The sequence below is a fragment of the Nyctibius grandis genome, chromosome 21, assembly GCF_013368605.1.
Source record: "Nyctibius grandis isolate bNycGra1 chromosome 21, bNycGra1.pri, whole genome shotgun sequence".
Classification (NCBI taxonomy): Eukaryota; Metazoa; Chordata; class Aves; order Nyctibiiformes; family Nyctibiidae; genus Nyctibius; species Nyctibius grandis.
The window spans coordinates 8,888,117-8,909,189 of NC_090678.1; the positions used below are offsets into that span (position 1 = coordinate 8,888,117).

General features: G+C 40.9%; 1 protein-coding gene across 1 annotated transcript in view; it reads right to left on the reverse strand.

Annotated features, from left to right (window-relative positions):
- The window catches only part of ATF6 (activating transcription factor 6), an 82,249-nt gene that overhangs the window by 37,622 nt on the left and 23,554 nt on the right, over positions 1 to 21,073 (reverse strand). The window contains 5 exon segments of the mRNA XM_068416751.1: positions 11,428 to 11,542; positions 15,602 to 15,666; positions 16,830 to 16,932; positions 17,862 to 17,981; positions 19,842 to 19,985. Of these exon segments, the coding sequence (XP_068272852.1) occupies positions 11,428 to 11,542; positions 15,602 to 15,666; positions 16,830 to 16,932; positions 17,862 to 17,981; positions 19,842 to 19,985 (547 nt within the window).

Below are 21,073 nucleotides of genomic sequence, written 5' to 3' on the forward strand. Positions count from 1 at the left end.
TATCTGTGCATGTCTCACTTGACATGTGCCACTAACTTAAACATCTAGAACTGCAATAAATGCTTTTGCCTTCAAGTATTCTAATTATGTACGTTTTGCTTGTGAAACAAGAAGTCTCAAGCTAATTTCAGTATTTTCTGCCAATATCCTGTGAAGTATGATGCAACCATATCAGAGAACCACAGAAGCCGTGTTTTCATAAATGTGGGTTTTAAAAATGAAATGCCCCACTGACAACATTTCACCAAGCCACTAGAGTTTCCAGCTTTTCTAACTATTTCAAAATACAGGGGACTTTCAGGTCAAAGAAAGGCTCTACTGAAATTCTAATCATAGAATAAAGATGTGAAGAATGCTGCATAAAGGTTTTTAGACAAGTAAGTACATCAGTGTACACTGAGGCTACAAATACTATGGCAAAATAACTGATCTCACTATGTGGGGAGCATCAATTGCATGGGCACTTTTTAAATCATCTGAACCATGCTCCCATATGAAACCTTCCCTCTTTTTCTTACTACTGTAGTGGGTTTAGTTCTACACAAAAAGATTGAACATCTTGGACTCACCACAATTTTTGCAAACTATCAGAGAGGTACTGAGCACCCCGAAGGCACTAACTCCTAATGCTCTCCTCCAACACAGCTCAGCTTGTCATTAACCAATTTAATATGTGTAGTCTCTATTCTCTCTATTACCCAACTGATAAATGAAAATACATTGTCAGGCCCTCAACGTGAGGGTATACAGAAGAGCAAGAGCCTGAGGCTACTTCATCCTGGTGGATGTGCTCCCTTTCATTTCCATTCCTTCTTGCCCTCTGAACCTCTCCTGGCTCTTCAGAGCTACCCCTGACCTGCACAAAGGCAATGTGAACTCCAGGCAGTCCCTGAGCTGCAGATCATTTCCCTCTCTCCCTCTGATCACACAGAAATCTGTTTATAAGCATACCAAAAGCACACAGCCCTGTAACAACTGCACATGCCGTTACTGGGAGGGAAATGCGGACAAGGAGCACAGCAACGCATCGTTTGATGGGTCAGATTCAATGCTGTAATTTCATACAAGCCAAAGCAGCTGCATCAAGGCTTTGTCAGGATGTTTTCAAACAGAAAAAGCACTGCAAGCAGATGAAGGTGATTTGTCAGAATTGGACAAAAGGTGCCATAGCTGAGGTACAGGATTCTGGGTTTATTTTCCTTCTTTTAATCCAGACCAGTCTTGTTCTTAGGCATCTATTTCCTATGAGAACCAAGTTACTGGAAGCGACTTTTATAAGCAAACGGGTACTTTCTTAAATCAACTATTGAGATTTGGAGAGACTACGTAAGTCATAAGGGCTGTCAGATTTGGTCCATGTGAAGATGTCCTAACCCACAGGAGGATAACTGACAGCGATGGTTATAACTGCCAGGAGAGCAGAGAAGGAATGGGAGTGTAATAGGGAATTAAATGCTAATTATTCGAGAACATACAGGACATCAGGCTGTTCTCCCTGACAAGGTCTGCAGCCATACTCTCCTGTTTACAGACACACGTGTGCAAGATAATGAGACTGAAATACATACACACTTTTTACATGTATTTCTTACATCCTTTTGACAAGTCACGTGCTGTGCGTAAAATCCCCGTCCTGGACTGCTATACCAAACTGACACTAACCAACTCCACACTGAAATGGAAATATCCTGTCATGACACTGCAACAGTTTACCCAGCTGGCTTAACACTCCTTTTTTAGCATTTGTAGTATCACCTCTGTGTTTAGCATCAACCTAAAGAGCTCCGTTCTGCTTGTTCAAATGTAGTCCTTCACACTTTCTCTTATTCTCCTAGAGCCACAATTAACTGCTTTTGTCAAAATTTTACACCAAGAAAACTTCTGCATCTGTCCTTTTTCTCCAAATGACAGTATATTTATGTCCTGTTTAATTTCTGTACATATTTCTCTATGTTGGCGTTTCAGAAACTGACCTTAGAAGTTAGAAAACTTCTTGCCTAGATTGTATGCGGCACCTTGGTTGCCTGCTGGAGAGTTACAGCTTACAGCTGGTAAGCAAATACCAAACAGATGGTTTAGCAAAAGCAAAAAGAAACGCACAGTGTATTTCCCTGATGTCAAAGAGAAACCCTTCTGGAGATGCTGGCCCCAGACTACCCGAGACAGCAAAACAGTTCCTTTTCAACCTCATTTTCCAGTAGACACCTCCCCAGGGATTACCTACTGAGTTCCTGATCCTGATGAAAAACTCCAGGTCTGAGAGCTCAGGACTGTTCCTAGAAAGGAGGAGAGCTCTGCGCCGGTTTCCTGGAAAGGAGATTAAACAAGGGCCTCCCAGATGCTAACAAGTGACTCAACCCAGGAACCTCCACACTGGCCAAGGCTTCAGGGAAAGAACCATCAGTGAGGAACAGCTTGGGAATGTCCACTTCTAGAGTGTCAGAGGAGAGTAGTTTAAAACACAGGAGCCTGGCTGGACTTAAATAAGAGAAGACGGCCTGTGCACCTTCCTCGCACAGAGCAGGCTCTCAGTCTGAAACCAAGGAACAATAATAACCATTTACGCAATGCAATGCTTAGTGGAGCTTTGCTAGCCAAACTCCAAGGGCCGTGGCCCGTGGGATTTAACAGGCAGGCCATTTCTACCTAGGACTCTTGTGGTGCACATGCTGTTTGAGTAGGTCACATGCCCCTGCCACACAGCTTTGCCTCCGCTTGATGAGAAGGATTTTCTAGTGCCACTATTATTCACAGGCACATTTTAATGTTTGCAATCAAAACACAAAGAGGATTTCCTAAGAACAGTGATTTCCAGCATGCAAGATCTCTGAGCTTAGCCCAAGATATTCCAAATTCTGAATCACTGACCCAAAGTCAGACAGTTTCCAACAACTATGCTGGCAAAACTGGAGTTTACCCAACTACATGGTGAGGAGCAAGCCATATTAGGCGTGAAGCAAAATTATCTCATTCTCAGACCCATCTCTCCACTTCAACAACCAGAAACAAAAGTCCACCCTACTGGGACCTGGTATGGAAGTATATTTTAAAAGAATTAAGTGCTGAGAAGCTGATAGGGACACAGGTAGAACATACCTATACAGGACTCTCTAAAAAAGCGTTTAGCCATAGAGCACACACTTCTGCAACAGACCCATCCCGATACTGTGATCAAACGCAGTGAAGAAAAAAAGACTGCATTCTGGGGAAAAGGCCCTACTACCTTCTAGGATTCACAGAAAGGAGATTTAGCTCCTGAGAGACTCTCCTGCCAAAGAGTCTCCTAACATGTCTTAGCCCTTTATGAGAAGCAAGTGAATTTCTGCAGCTACTATTCTGTCTTTCCATTAGCCATCCTGGTAGACAGGCCACAAGCAACCACGAGTCTCAGAAGTTGAAAAGAAGTTTTATGTTCCACTCTCAAACAGTTTTAAAGCCAGTTACGAGTTTCAAAGCCAGTTTAAAGATAAAAATGTACAGTTAATTTTATCTCACTTCTTGTCCTAGGAGTGTAAGTGATTTAAAAATAAAACCTGGAAGCCACAAGTGTTCTGTTTGGTCCAGTGGGAGGTGATGATAATCTGCATACACTCATAATAGCACCTGGACTCTTACTTCATAAAATAAGCTTTGTGTGCTATCCAGCTAAAAAACTGGCAAAAGGATTCATTCAAACTGGAAGCAAATAACTTCATCTGACCAGAATTAACTCTAAAAGTGTGCCTAAGATTTTAAATAACCCTCTCAAATGTAATACTATAATAATGAACATTTGCTAAAAGGTAGGATTTCTATTGTGGACACAAACACTACTTAATCAATCAAGAACATCTCAATTCTGCACATTTTACTTCTATAAAGACGCTGTCTAAGGCTGTCAGATATAAAAACTGAAAATGAACAGAACAAAAACAGTAGTCTGAAGCTGTGAAAGTGTGAAGTCCAACTAAGAAAATAAGCATGGGTATTTCAAAGTGCTCTCTGCATATCATTCAAGGCAAATGAGATATCATGAAGGTCATTTTTTCACGCAGAAGCTCATTCCTACCAAACACAAGTCAATGCCTTACTGGCTACTGCAGCTCCAGAGTTGAAGGTATCTTTTATGTCTTTATACAGTTAGGGCTCGGTCAGCATCGATTCCATAATGAAAAACTGCTACAGATCATAAGCAAGTGCCCATCATTCCCTTCTGGGAACTGTTCAGAAAAATCTGAGCCAAATTTCCTTCAATGAATACCATGCTATCACTAAAGAAAAACGCATTATTATCTAACATTATTCAAGTATTATTAATGCATTATTAAACTTGGGTTATTTCCTGAAGGAAAGGAACTGCTTCAGAGCTGCATTTCCACTGCCTGCTCTAACTGAATGCACATTCCTTGTTTGTGGATAAACTTGTGTTCCTGCTCACTTTGTTGTCAGCAATTGTCTGTTGTCTATTCTTAATAAGTGAGATACTGCTGACACTTCCTTTACTGAGACAATTCCCACTTTATAATCACATCTTCCTCCCACACTTCCCAACTATACTTCTCTAGCCTATGTCCACACCAATTTCATAAGCACTGGGTCTTTTACAGAGGCTTTCCAAAACCAACAATCTTCCTCTATTTCTTGCCCACTACTCTTTGTCTGTCAAGCATGGAGCACACTTTAAATACATGTATACTATTGCTGGTCACGTCTGTCTGCAACCAGTTTGGGTTTTGGAGACATTTTTTGCAGTATGTTTTATTTTCACTATAATTATCTACAGTGTATGTTGTCCTTCCAAATACTAGTTTAAAAATAACAAAGTATTAGTTAGGTCTGGGACATACAAGGCTGAAAGAAGTTCAGTGACAGCATTAATATGATTCATGAAGTTCCAGCAACCATGTAGAAGACAAACGAATCAAGACTATATACGTAAAACTCAAGAGTATCTTTTGCTCCATGCCAGATATATTCGAGTGACTTTTCTGTCTTTGCTTATACTTCTGTCCTCAACACCATATTCATTCTCAATTTTATTTGGAGGACAGTGGGGTTCAAAGGGACCCAAGGAGATAAAAATCAAAGTGGCTAAGACTTTGCTTCCAAAATGTCTTGGAGAGCTAGGAACAGAAATTTCCAAAGGAAACAAAACCACACTTGATGCAACAGGCATTACCTCCCTTCTCAGAAACGCATTTTGCATTCTTGTTCCGGTCCCTCCTAACCGCTGTTTGCAGCTGGCTAAGCCAAACAGCTGCTGCCCAGAAGAGGCTACACTGCAGCTGGTACTTGCTGGCTGCTCCTCGTTGGCTTCCACTCACTGCACATCCAAGGTGTCTCACTGCCTGGCTCCTTCTCGTCCCTCTTCGCTCAGCCTGCTTGCTCTCTACAGCACACACATAGGCCTTTGCTGCTTCACTCTTGAAAGTATGTTCTCACACAGAACACAACTTCCAGGCGTTGAAGAGGAACAACAGTAAGAAATAATGAAGCAATCAGAGGTTTTGCTGGAAAATACTACAAGGCGTTGACAGAAATGCTTCTTAAAGAGTTGATGGCCTTTTGCTGCAAACCTAAAAAAACTTCTTTTGAGCTTCCTGTTACACAAACTTGGAGTTGTGTTCTCGTACGCATGTATTTTGATAATCCCAGGACTGAAGTAAGGCCATTTGTGCTCTATAGACCAACATATATTTTTAGACTTAATTTTAGATTATTAAATTTCTCTCCTCAGGTTTTTAGACTAAACTCTAAGATGCTACCAAAAGCAACATCTTCCCCAGCTGGGTATCCAGAAGACCACAGAGAACCCTCCTTCCCACCACCTCCCAGTCCCTTTGATCGTCAGCTCTCCCTGCTCCCCACCTACCAGAAATATTTCACCCCAGGAAGGATGACAGTTCGAGAAAGACCAAAAAGAAAGCTTGCTTCACTGTTTTCATAGGGACAGCAGCAATTTGAGAGGAGAAAATTCTCTCTGACATGGAGAGAATCCACAGTTTAGCCAGAAAAGAGGGATTTGTAACAAAAAACGCAGCACGCCAGACTTCATTTTCACTACCGACACTTAGATGGAAACAGGAGGTTTTCATAATGGCTTTTCAAATCTGAAAGGCAAATGCAGCCATAATTTGACAGAGGCTGGCGCGCTGAGCTTCAGGGCACGCTGAAGCACAATCACACACACTGTTTGCTTTCTCAAGTTTTCCCAGGGAGGCAAGGGTTGGCCTCACAGAAAAGACAGGCTAAAGGGTGACCTCTGCTTTGAAAAGGACAGGCAATTTTATCGTGGATACCATGCCCTGAGCCTCAGTTCTTTCAACACATATTATTCTCAGCATCTGTATACAATATAGGACAAGATCTTAAAATCCTAGGATCCTGGGATAAAGTCATTTTTTCCTCTGAACAGCTAAGGTCAGGCTCCCCTGGAGAAAGGGGAGTTTGGAAAATCTTTCTAAAATCTGCATGTTAATTTGCAGCAGTTGCAAACCCTCAGGCCTCAAACATATAAAATAGCTACTGTGTCTTTAGGAGAGGCAGGACTATGTGATTCTAATCAATGCATTTTATCTGAATGAAAGACCAAATTATACATCCCAGTCCACGGAAATCCACAAACAAAGTCAACAGCACAAAACTTCATGTTCAGTAAAAACCACCCATTGTCAAGTGAGACAAAATAAGAGAAAAGCATATGTTAGGACTGAATTTCTGGCTATGAAACATCATCTGAAGCTGACTTCTTATAAAGCAGTTTTGCCTGCAGGATGCAGATTGCATTAAGAGTGCAGTGAATTGGAACCTGCCTCACTCATGCTCTCTGAATAAATTCAAACTATTGCCAGAACGGTGTGTGCAGCACAGCAAACTACTGCTACACAAGCATGTCAAAGCCAGGCATTATAATCTTTTGCTGCCTGAAAGTAATATATCATCCCAAATAGAATTAACACACAGCACATGCTTATTATCAACAAAAGCAAAATACAACCCAGATATTTTTATTCCTAGCACATTGAGAGTTCACACAAAGAAAGAACAAAAGTTCTGATTTAAATTTGGCTTAATCACTTCAGTGTAAATTTGTTTGCAGAACTTGAGAAATCAAATTAAATGCTCATTGCAGATGTTGGCGTGTAGGAATAGAAATTCACATCCATAATAATAGGTTTCCCTGAAGCTCTACGGTTTAAGTGCCCCCGCACTGAAGCCGAAATTTACAAAGTGAAATTCCAGTCTTACTGAAGTTGGTAAATGCTTTGCCATTGATTTCCATAGAGCCAGCACCACTCTCGCTCTAACAAATAATAACCAGAATCACCTTTTAATATCTATTTGTTTACTGCAATATACTGTAACATATTGTATACGCACTGCATTAAATGTAATTGGCAAACTTTGATATCAGGAGACATTTGTGCTTTGAAAAAAGAGAGAAAGTAGTGAGAGGAAATGCTAGTAGCCTTCTAAATTTCCCAAGTGAATCAAACTTTAAACCATGCTTTCCTTAAGAACAGTAATTACATTCTTACCCTAAAAAATGTCACTGTCCTCAATAAGCCTGCAGAGATGTCATCAAAGGGTCACGGACAGAATCTTCCAGGATGGGGAAATCTACTGCTTAATCACTGCAAGTTGCGGGGACTCTGATCCTAACCACACAAGAGTGTAACAGTCTGGAGCAGCATTTACAGGCCAAAGTGAATTGGAATGGATTTGTTTTCTCCAATGATTTACGTAACTACCTTTCAAATTAAGCTAGCTATTCAAGTAATTCTAGAAACAATCTCAAGGTCTGAATACTCCATGGCAAAACAGATGTGAGCTCTGAGACACAAGTGTTTGGGCGCCAGGCTTACAGGAGAACCACAGCGGCAGCCAGGTGTCTGTCTCCCTGCTGACAGAGCACGTTACAGCAACTAATTCGAATTTTGTAGCCAGGCTCCACTGGGGTTTTAGAACAGATCAAGCAGACTTAGTATCACTGATGTTTAAAGGCAGAAATCAAAGGTGCTGGCAGCGCAACAGACTCTCAATTCTGCCTCTCAGACCTGGGAGATATGGAAGGAAGGTTCAAGGACAACTGGATATTCCAACGTGCTTCAGCAGAGCTCAAACTGCCGTACCCTTTTCACAGAAGCACAGCAACTTGTTCTCAGTACCTGCTGCACTGACCTCTCAGCTCTGAACGTGCTCCCAAAACCAACCCAAACCAGCCCAACTTAGAGGTGGGCTGCAAAGACGTAGCTTCTGAGTGCTGGAGCACCTGGGGACAGCAGAGATCCCAGCTGTGGACATAAACTACTGGGAATGCATGTTTTGTTACATTGCTGGGTGTCAGTTCCTGCAACACTAAATGACTGCTGAAAACAATGGCTTCCTAAAAGTTAAGCAAGCAGCAAGAAAAAATAAAATTAACAAGCTAACATCTCAAGAAATAAGTGGTGATGAGCCCTGCTTATGAGGGATGTTGGCTGCTGAGGCCTGGCAGAGCTGAGAGACAACACTACCTCAGTTCAAGAATTCTTTACTCACTTTCAGTTACATATTTCTTCTTGTTTAATAATGACATTACAGATTCCCCTGGCAATAGCAGAAAGTTAACTTCTCTAGACTTTCAGAGTGAAAGCCCAGCTCCTTGTATGGACTCAGCTGATCCAAATACTACTCTGTTTTCCTCTCTCCTCCTTAAAAAAAGAAAAAAAAAAAAAATCAAACTCCAGTTGTAAATACGCAGACATGCAAGCCTTCCATGGCAAGGAAAGAAAATAAAGTTGAAGAGATCATGAGAAATTTGGTCTTACAGGTATCAAGCATCACCAGGAGATGACACAGCACATTTGAGCTTCGCTCCCCTACCTTGCACCTTCGGAGGCCCTGGCTAAGTCCTACTATATAAAGAGAGGCATGGGCAGCCCTAGCAAATGCCATGGTCTAGAAAATCCAAGGAACTCAGCACAACTCCTGTAGTGCAAGTGAGAACATGCAGAAAACACACAAAAACATTTCACATTCAGCCCATGCACCCAGGAGAGATGCTGGGTTATGTGACACTGCGCATACAGCAGAAAGCATGTGGGAAGAGGATCCCAGAGACATCATGTGGGAGGGATCTCTGGAGATCCATAGTCCTACCTCCCACTCGGAGCAGGACCACCACCAATACCAGAACCATTCACTGCCTGGGACTCTTAACTGGATGATTCCTGTTCTTTTGTATATGGCTGTTAACAGCTTATTAAATGCTTGGGAGTGTCTGCATGGCAAACAGCCAGAGAGGAGAACAAAACCTATCATCTCCAGGCCTTGCCTTCTAACTTGGACAAACGAGCAAGCAACAGAGCAAGCAGAGTGAACTGTCCCATAACACTGAGGAAGAAATGAGTCCCCTCTCTCAGCTCCTAATCAGTGAAAAGGGAATTGTGGTCCTAAGCAAATGCAGTCAGCAGTGCTCAGGAGAAGGTGAAAGGGCACCTCCCTGGCTGGGGCCCTGCTGATGGCACCCCTCGGGCTGTGCAGGAGTCCTTTCTTCTGCACTCACAAAAGAATCCAAGCAAGTAATTTAAAAGTGCCTCAGGGCAGAGCTTGTCACTAGATCAGGTTTGCCCTGTTAAAATAATAAATGAGGTAATGCATAAAACTGCCCTGATTTGAGGACATTTCATTCATAAAACAGAAATACCAACAGCTTTGCAACCAAATAAACTTCACAGATGGTTTTAAAAAGTCCCTGCACCTCTCCTTGCAATAGAGCACAGCCAAGCAGCAGGGATTCCGTGGCACAAGACACACTGTTTCCAAGGACAGCTCTGCAAATCGAAATGAGAGCTGACAACTTCCAGGTCATTAATCCGACAGCATAAACAGAACCTATGTACCATTACAGACATTCATGAGGACTAGAGCAACGGCCGAAAGTGAAGAACTAGACAAACACCATTCTGCTTTTTGTTCTGAGTTTCCAGAAAAACTTTTATAATCAATTCTCCACTCCCTTCTACTCATCCTCAGGATATGCAGAGCCCAGCGCTGGCTATATTTGCGTTTGTAGCTGAAAGAACAGCAGAACATGCCAAGCGTTTAATAACAAAATTCCAGCCTGCTGACACAACCCAGTAATCCCAAGACTGGAAACTAACCTCATATTTCTACTCAGCATAAAACCCTAATCCTAACAAGAGCACCACTATTCTTATTTTGCTTGAATCTTCTCTAAAGACATGTATCTCACAAATTAAGAAAGTTACCCAATATCTGGTCGAACAGGGATGTGTTACCTATGTACATATGGCGTCTACAGATTGGTACAATTATGACAACACAGAAACTGCTAAAACTAGTTATGCTCATCTGTGTGCTCTTACACAGAATTGGTTGCAGCTGGGTGAGCTGTTGTAGTTGCAACTACTGGTCTCCCATCACCTTGGGACCCCTCTCAGGACACTCTTATGATGAGGAAAGAAATGGAGAGTTGCAGGGTCCTAGGAAAACTGGCTGGGAATGCACATGCATAGAATAGAACAATGTAACATCACAACTGCAAAATAGCAAGGCAGGAGGCTTAGCAAGTGAAGACCTCAGGTTCAGGCCAGGGCCAAACATGCATTATAGACATGTCTAACGGACTCATCAAGACCTCTGCAAAAGGGAGGAAATAAACTCTTTCCCACCCTAGTTGCTGTTTCAACCACTGTTTGCCTTGATCATTTCCACCACCAGATCCCAAGCAGCTTCTTACTACTGCAGCTGTCCTGGCTTCAACACCACTCAGGCTTGCAGTACAGAAAGTAGCACCAAACACCTGGAATTCCATTTCAAAACAGCTTTTACTGTCCCTACCTGCACTGCAGATGTGAGGATGTGCCTGACAAAGCTGTAGCACAAGCCTATGCTGCATTCCAGCACAGACAGCAGAATTGCTCATCTGTCTCAACTTACAAGCCACAAAACAGCAGAAAAATTGTGCCACTGTGTGCAGTCCTGTTCAGCTGCATAAAACTGCAAATGCAAGTGTTTTAGGAGAAGACAGAAATAATACCATGTTAAGCTAGCAGATTTGCACAGAATTCATTTATTCCCAGAAGCACAAAAGGTTTATACACCTATTAAATAAATATCCAGGTAACTATTCCGATTATTGGACTGCTACCATATGTAAGTGTTTAACCACAGGGTTCATGCAATTTCCTGCTGTCTTGCCCTGGCACTACAATGTTTCCGGCAAAGCTCTCTTTCCATCCTTAACTGATGGGCATATTTTGCAAAGACCACTATCTGGCCATATCACTGTAAAGGATATGCAGAAGCATCACTTATGAAGAAACAAATTTAGCTTCAACCTTGACTAGGTCACCTTTTGTATTACAAGGAAAGACACTCAGTATTAGAAACAGTCTTATGGATATATATAAAAAGCCAGTATTGAACAACTACAACACTTACTCTGCGAAATGACACCACGTAGAATGTATCTTCCTTTCTGCGAATAGCTTCAAAAAAATCTTGATAGCTCCTTGGAGAGGCATAATACACTTGCAGCTCATTCCCTGAGTTCTTGCTGAAATAAAGAGGGGGGAAGGTAATTATTTTAGACAAGAAAGTTAGCTTCAGTGAGACAATGACTTTAAAGATCTGCTTTTCAAAGGAACAGCAGCTCATCATCCATTGAGGAGAGCATGAGGAACATTAAACACAGGTGAAGAGAGTGAAACTACTGAGTATTTTTTGAAAGTTCAAGGTGCTTTAAAAGTCATGCTGCAGGAAACTTTTCCAAGCTTGATTTTATTCATGTTTTTGAGGCTGGCAAAAACTTGCTTGCTAGCTCAACAGAAAAAAAAAAAAGTTTGAAAAGTCAACCTAAAGTGTCTGAAAAATTGTGATGACTTCTGAAAACAGATTTTAGCAAATAAATTTTAGAACGAAATGTCATTCTGAAATAAAAAAATCAAAACATTTAATAATTTTTCATTGTTTTGTTTTGACTGCTAAGGATCCAAAACACTCAAATTGAAAGTGCAAAGTTAAGCACAGAGCTTTCCACTTACTCTTAAGTGACAACCCCACCTTCTCTCTCACTCACCTTTTTTTTTTTTGTTTTTTTTTTGCATCTCTTTGGTCAACTGATCGATTTGCTCTTGATTTTCAGTTTAGACAGTGGACCAAAAATAAGATAGTCACATAATTCTGGCTTATCTTTTTCACAATTCTCATTGTACATATATCAGACATGAGGAAAAGACACTCTATCTAAACTATTCTAAGCAAAAACACTGGCAAGTTGTACAATCATGGTACTTATCCACTGTTTATCTTGGAAAGGTGAGAAATTCCAAGCACATACTGTTTCATGTATCCTTCCCCAATCCCATTCAAAAATAACATATTTAATCAAATTGGAAAGCTGTAGTTACACAAACCATTACCTGGACCTTCAACCAGGCATTTTAATTCTTTCCCACTTTAATAGTACACTGTCTGTTTGCAGTATTTGTAGCAAAAACACTGATCAGGCTACCCCTCCCAAGCTGCCTTTGCTAACCCAGATTTTAAACTACGGTGGCTGACTTAGATTATTTTGGTATGTTTCTAAAATATACATAACTGTGCACCCAAAACAAGGCACAAATCTATCACCAAGTGATTTTCTTGAGCAGCCGTAATAGTAGACCATCATTACCTCCTCTCTTACCTCTAATATAGTCCTGTTGCAATCAAAGGACTGCAGCTGCCAAGCCAGTTGCCCTTTAACAGGATTGGGGGCGTAAGTCCTGGGGGATCAAGAGCAGGCAGCTCTACCCTATATATCCTCTTTAGCAGAACTATGCAAGTGAGGAATCAGATCACATCCTTCACACACAGGAAACAAAGATCGGAGCTAATTTGAGCTTGATTACTCATTCATAAAAACATGTAGGCCCACCAAACCACCCCTGAGATTCAGCATTGAAGTTTTACTGTGATAAAAGGCATCACGCCCACACATTGCTCAGTAAAACACATCCTGAAAACTGAAACAGGTCCCACAGATCCGTTTGCCCGCCCACACTCAAGAAGATACAGCTAGACCTAAAAAACAGCCTTTTATAATTCTAAATCCAGCCATGGCAGAAAGTTGTTCCAAAGCACTCGGAAACCACTGGGCCTTCACAAAGCTCCCTGGGTCCATGGAACAAGTCTATCACCAGTCCCAGATTCCAAGTGACGCCAGTAATCCACTGGTATTACACCATAATTACCTTTGGGCATTTAAGAGGACCCACTATGGACTCCTCTGTGAAAGGAAGGGAGGAACTTAAGGTGCAAAGCTACCAGTTATTTTAGTAATATGTTACCATATTACAAGAAAGTATCGTATTAAATTGTGTATACTAAAAGTTCAAAGGGCACTCTGTTATGCATCACAGAGCTCTAGGATGTTGCACATATGCTTGTTTTAAGAAGGAATGAGGTTGTGGACTCAGTGCTTTATGCACCAAGAACTATAATTTTAATAGCGCAAAATTTAGAAAAAAAAATAATTAGAGTCCCAGTTTGATATACGGAGCCCTAAATACACACTTGCAGAAACCCTCATCAAGATTACCTCTGAAGAAAGCTAAAAAGACTGAAGAGAGCTGGGTGGCTTAATGGTTTTCTTTGAAATCATCTTGATTTTGATCTTTTTCCTCTGCTTTGACTTCACTGCAATACTTTTCAAGCGTTCAACTTTCTTGTGGAATCTAGGACCAATGTGACAATGTTGGTATCATCACTGCTACAAAGATAAACCCAGATCCTGCTAACGGCCTCCTGTTCATGGACTCAGGTCACCAACAAGGGTGTTCTAGAAGGTAAAGGTCACTTAATTTCCAGTCACAGCACTAGTATTAAAAAGCCTTGACTTTATACTCCACAAAAAGGCACTTGAACCATTAATAAAAGCGTCAGGGCCACCTACAAACATTTACCTTACGTATCACGAAACCTGAAAGTGGTTTAGTTTTTGGTTTTACACACTTGCAGAGACACTGCTAGTTCATTAACAGTTCTCCCCAGGCAATGCTTAAGGACCCGGGGTGCTGGCAGGCAAACTGAACGCAAGCCAGCAGGGCATCCTGGGGGCAACTGCATACGGGGCTGCATTACAGTCAGAGCCAGTAGGGCAGGAAGTACAAGGAGAGACAGGAGACAGAGGGAACTGGGCTTGTTCAGCCCGGAGAAGAGGAGGCTGAGGGGGCTCTCGCTGCAATCCTCAGCTTCCCAATGGGGGTTACAAAAGGAGATGGTGACAGTCTTTTCTGACAGAGGCACAGAGTAAACCTGAAGTTAAACCTACTTTGAGTAGGAGGTTGGACTAGAGATCTCCAGAGGTCCTTTACAACTGAAACTACTCTCTGAATCTATGATTTCATAGAGCATCTAAGAGCTGATGGCTCTGGGAGGAACTGGAAGTCTGTTCTATGTTCTCACCAGTTCCAGGACAGTCACAGCATGCAGCTGCCATGACTCACTGGTTCTGTTCATTTAAAAACCATTCATGCAAAAAAAAAAAAAAAAAAAAAAAAAAAAAATCTTACTTCCTTCTGAGCACAGCAGATTATTCCATACAGAGCTGCATGATGTTGCAGACTGTTTCTAACAGTCCAGATTTCTTTTTTTGAAGAGTAATGCAGGCGTGTATATTAAACTGCCTTATGCCATGAGGCTAGTTTGTCCAGTTAAAACAGACATCCTTCATCTGCCTGTAGGACTAAAAAAGCTTTTTTCTTTTTTTCTTATTAGTCAAGGCATATCAAAATTTGGCAGCCTGGTTTCCATAACATTTGCCTGCAGCTTACTATTTTCTCCCAGGCTGATCCTGCTTTCAAAGCAGCAATGCAAATGGAAGGACAGCAGCTGTCTTATTTTCAATGGCAACATTTCAGGTGTTCTTCCCAACAAGAAGTTCACTTTATACTCCATTCTTCAAAGCAGAGAACCTTTTAAACACTGTCACAGAGAATTCAGGAGAGAGAATTTTCATTTCCTTAAGCTTTTCTCTCCAGTTCTTCCTGTCGCCAGGGAAGAGGGACAGTATAGGTATGCAGGATGGGGGGTGGAATCAGAAAATTCTGGGTTATTATGTTCTAGTCATCAGGGAAAATCAGGAGATGAAGACAAACCATGCAAATAAGATGTAATGATACTTAACTTTGTAAAAATAATTTGGTAATAGCTATAATTGCTCTACTCTTGAAGATAGTGAGAGAAACCCTTTTCTTACCACACTCTCTGAAACCTTCTTATGAACTACTGATGTTCCTCCAGACATTCTCAAGACCATCCCCCCTTTTTTATTCCTTAAAGATACAGATCTGTTTAGGAAGGGACTCTGCAGAGTGAAGTAAATGTTTTCTTAAGACTTATCGTTAGAAAGACCCCAGAAGAGTGGAGCTGTGATACAGAGGTTTCTTTAAATGTAGTTTGAATCATTAGAAACAGTTATTTGCCAAGGCACAGAAATTAGGCCAATAAATGTAGCTAGCACCTGGCTTAAGAATCCTGACAACAAGGTGAAAACTGGCATTTTCTACCAGCTGTTGGTGAAAAACTAGATTATTAAGTAGAAAGCAATAACAAAGCAGTTGTTCTGCCTTACCTGAGGCTGGTGTCTGTGTAAGGCATAGCCATTAGCTGGGAATCTGCCTTCTCACTGAGGGAGCTCTGAAAAAGGGGGAAAACAAAAAGATGACACAAACTGAAAACAATAAGCATTTCCTTGGTTTGGCACTACATAAAACATCACGTACATCTGCAGCAGAGAGTGAATATATAAGGGGGTGTAGAGGTTAATCAGTGCCCTGAACAATAAATGTACGTTTTCCCACTCGTGAAACATGAATAATTGAAATGGTCAGCAATCAAGCTGGAAACACAAAAAAACCCAAAGCATTTTAATACAGCCAAATTTGCAGTCACACATTCAGAGACAAAGAAGGGAGGCTGGCACCATACACATTAGTTGCACATATTGTGTCATCCAAGTGCAAAATTTGCTATCAGTGATGCCAGATTTGCAGAATTCTTCTGAGGTCACCTCCACTTTGTATCACTGCCAAAATACACTACGCACAACACACTTCTGGCGTTTGAAACACTAGAAGCACCCAAACTTGTCCTGCTTAAATGTTCTATCTCCTTTGGACACCAGTGAGAAGAATTTGAAGTTTAGTATTCAGTAATTTTTCTCTAGAAAAGTGTGGTATTTCCCACATTGTAAAGTTCAATTCCTTTTAAGGCTGTTACTAGCTCTTAATCAAATGAAACACTTTGAAAATTCATGGTCTTAATTTCATCCTCACTATTGGTATGCCATGTAGATAAAAGAGATTCTAAAAAATTGGAAACATGAGCACAAATCTCATCATTCTGTAGTCCAAAAATGTATCCCTCTAGCAAAAATCTGAAAAAATGAAATAGAAATATTTCAACAAAACCAATCAGCTGTGCTCCTTAACCACAAGCCAGATGAATGTGCCGAAGGTTATATTTCCCTCCATTAACCAACTGTTTATCCTTATCCTTACACAGCCTTGCAGAGAAGTCATAAAAGTCATTTTAGAAAACACTGAACATATTTTGATGACTGCTAAAAAAAATTAAAAACCTGTAGCCTGAATCCAAGCACAGGATTGGAAGAACTTTGACAACATAATAATCAGCCAAACCCAGCAATTTAAAATGGGAAGTGTTGGGCACCCTAATTACAGGCACCATTGCTACTTTTGTCTATAATGACAAGCACAGACAAGTAAGAGAGAATATTTTGTTATGTTCTCTGAAATTAGCCTGTCATTCTACTGACTCACCAGTATAAACCTGCCTACCTGCATAACCCGTGCTTTCTGTTGTTGGTTATTTGACAACCTTCTAGATCTTGTTCGTTCCACTTCATGTCTATGAACCCATCCTCGAAGTTCATGATTCAGCCTAGAAAAATCCACAGCATGAACAGATTGTTTCAAAGAACAGTGGCAGAATTTTTTAATTTCAGAAAACAGTTTAACTAGCCACTATAAAGACACTGCAGATTACTACTCTTTTACCTTATAACTGATTTTTAATATCAGAGTAAGAAAATATAATCACAAGATTAAATTTATGAGGGAATTTGTAAGGAAGTATCTATAAAGTATTGGGATCACAGATGTTTCAATATAAAGCAGATACAGGACTTCCTTTTGCCCAATGAACAGTAATTCTGAAATTACTGGAAGGACTACTGAAATTTAAAATTAAAAACTGATCAGTTCAAGACAAAATATTGGTTAAGAAGGCTAAAATACAGCAAATAAATTTGAGAGAAAGAATGAACAAAGCAGAATGGAGATAAGGTTAGTGACGCACGCGTATCTTTGGAAACAGTGGAGCTAGGTGTTTTCTAACAGTGAATAAAGCGCATCTGCGATGTCAGGTTAAGTCTGCCTGTATCAGAAGCTGAAGAGTAGGAGACGATCTTTTATGTACTTCAGATGGAACAGACTTTTACCTGGACTTGATTTCCATATTATGAGCATTTCTACATATGAAGTGATTCCTCTTTTGAGTCACAAAAAACCTCCAGGCAATCAGAAAACTGTTATTTGGTTATTGCTAAATGACCAGTGTGAAAATTGAGTGAAAATCATTACTAAAACCATCAAAAAATGACAAAGAGCCAAGTCAATCTCCTGTCTCCATGGTAATAAACACTACACAGTGCAGACGCTTACAGAGGCACTGGTCACATACTGGATGAACACTATGAATGAACAATAACATCAACCAGAGCTGACTCTCTGGTAGCACTCACTCAACACATAATTTATGTCTAAACTCCTAATAAAAGCTTAAATGCTCAGAAAAGGTTGTTTGCTCACCTGAGCGACTCTGTCCGGTTGATCAGGGGCTGACAGGGGGGTGGTGGTGGTGAAATATATAACAGTGGTTCTTCTGAGACTATCATCAGTGCTTTGTTATCAGATACAGAATGATCATAGCTGGGAAAAAAAAAGAAAAAGACATAAAGAAATCCCTTAAAATAGTTTATCACGAACCTTTGACCAAACCCGAATAAGCACTACCATCAGCAAACCCACAAAGGTTACAGCTGCTCTTACAGGATCTTTGAAACAGGTGAATAACAATTTATATCAAACATCCAGCGGTCTCAGTCAGTTCCCCAAAGGGGTCTGGTAGCGCTCAACAGACAGCTGAGCATTAGCAGATGTTGGTTCTCTTCCCAAACAGGCCAGATATTGAAAGAAAATGAAGCCTGTAAAATATTCCTCATAATATGTAAACTATGAGATCTCTGCAGAGGCAACTTTCTCGTTCATTCCAGAGCCGTGCAAGATTTGCTACAGAAATACTAGATTTATCAGCCACTAAAACCATGCAGATGTAAAGACCATGAGCTATAGAAAATGGAGCAGCCACAAACTGTATTACAACTGAGTGGAGAGGATTTACATCTCCAATAGTCTCCAGAAGTTAGCTTGGCTTTGATAAAAAGTGAAATAGAGCGTGTATTTCAATACAAAAATCCACAGCACTCTGAGCAACAAAGCAAAGACTAATATTCCTTTCTCCTGGTTATCTGTACCTCCTGAGGGGTTAACTATTTATCACCAAATATCTATGATAAGTTCCTCTCTTGATAGAGTATCGAGAGTATCGATAGAACAGCCTTAGTCCTCTTGGTTTTGACGGAGACACGTAGCTCCTAAACCTCAACTTCTTTCTGAAGAATCAGCTGTAAGAGCTTATGAAAGCCTTATTCACATTTCCCTCCCTTTCCCAGCTTTCTCTCCACCTTCATGTCTGCTTCTCCTGTTTACTGCATCTAGAACTGATAAAGGAGAATATGCAGCAAAGAGCACACTGCTTGCCAAAAAACAGGGTGAAAGAGTAACAGAAAAGGAGGAGGCACAGGCACTAGCATATCCTCCTAAGAGAACCACTCTACTACTGTGTTGCATAAGTCACAGTCTGAAACGTACCACATAGGACACAAAGCCCTCGCCATGGCTACAGCCTTAAAATGTTGTTGATTTATTGCCTTCTTTCTGCATGGCAAAATACATTAGGGCTTTCTGCACATCTGTGCCTGGCTTTTTTCAACCAGCCAAAACACTCTACTGGAAAAGGACAATCTGACAGAATAAATCTTGTAAGGGGAAAACATGAGCTGGATTAGCCAGACTTCAATCTGGAGACAATTACATGTTCGCTTATGCACTGAATGCTAGAGATCTAGGAAGCTTGAAAGCAACTACGTAATTAAATAATGGGTAAGCATAAGGATGGAGTCAAGAGATTTCTAAAAAAGAGCAGTGCTAAGTTCAGTGTTTGTTCTTAATCATGAACTTCCCATGTCTTCTCTTGGGCAACTAAGAAAATAAATACCTCAGCCTGAAAAGTAAGGAGAGAGAGATAATATGACAAATATCTATGACTATGCAAGCTAAAATAAAGATCATGGAAAAAATCAAACAGGTGAAGAACTGAAGAAGGTCATGAAAACCTCCATAACATACACTTGTTTACATGCTCTCTTCCACCACACTCTCCCTAACACCAAACAGCAAGGCAAAACTAGTCGCGTGTACACTTCTGAAGCTCTACGTATTGGGTCATTTTGGAGATAAAACATCATATTTATCTGAAAATCAATCTGGTAAACTTTGTTAAATAATAAAAAATAAAACAGATCAGCCCTCAAAACACTCTGTAAGCTCAGTTGCTCTATAAAAGCAAAAATAGCACCGGCCAAAAAGGTTAGCAGATGGAAGGGCCATGAGGTCTGAAAGCACCATTAACCTCTGCCACTGAAAACATGTTAAAGATTTTCATCTCACCTATTAGTCTTTTCGGGATTGATGGCACCAGGTATTTTCTGAGCTGTGCTGGACTCCTGGCTAGCTGAGAACTCCAGAAGATTTCTCGTCCGGTGGTTGGAACTTGCAGTGGAATCAACTCCATTGGGATCCTTTTCAAATACACTGGAAAACATAACAGCCACAGCAAAACATACCACATATATAAAGGCTCTGCAAGACACTACTGTAAGATGTTAAATACTCAGGTGGTAAGTTTCTGTCTGCCCCTACGTTACACGGATAAGGTTCATGTCATATCGAATGTAAAAACATAATGTCTTGTGTCACTGCATTACTGTCATTCAAAGCATTAGCAGAAAGAAACGCAATTCTGTTCTCTTCTTCAGTTTTAACTGTTTGAAGGATTTTGATGCTCTGTGTTTTCATGTTCCCCCACAAGCTTCACCTGAAGTAACTGAGACCAATCTGTTTGTAACCTAGATCTGCAGGCATAAGAAAATTACCTATACTCAAATCAAAGTACCTCTGAGCTTCAACTTTCACCAGCTTCAAAGCAAAATTGGCGTAGTCTATATGAATACAATATGTAAGGAAAATACAGCTACCAAATCCTGTGCAGTTGGAAGCCTGGAATATTATGCCAGGCACCTAACAAAACTGTACGCAAACTTATATATGTTCAATTCTACTTGGATTTAGAGACACTGGCAGGGCTGACAACCCCAGCTACATAGTGGCAGCGCCATGGTCCCAGACACCCTGCCATCCTGGTCTGTGCTTGCATTGATTGAAGGATGTTCCCCCAGGGGCTGCTCAGCCAGCCATGCAGTGTAGTAACATCTGCGCTGCTCTCCATGCAAAGCAACGTAGCAGCATTTCACATACAAGCTGGAAAAATGACCACAAAACTGCTATACGAGATTGACTGCATCCTAGTTCAGAAGGGTGATTTACAAGTGAGAAACCCTGAAAGTACAAAAGTAATACTTCAGGGTATCCTCTCCAGAGGCCAGCTTTACATGGTTGCTTCCTGAAATATGTATATTACAAAATCAAGTCCTAACCTTCTTAGCTGGCAATAGCAGAGCATCACCAGCAGCAACACAATGAAAATACAAAAATACAACAAGCTCCCAGCATGCTGATGAGATCTTTGCCATGCATGTTGATCACTGCCTACAGAGCACATTTTAATTCATGCCCCACCTCTCCTGTATAGCAGAACATAAACTCTGCAGGGGAAGATCTCA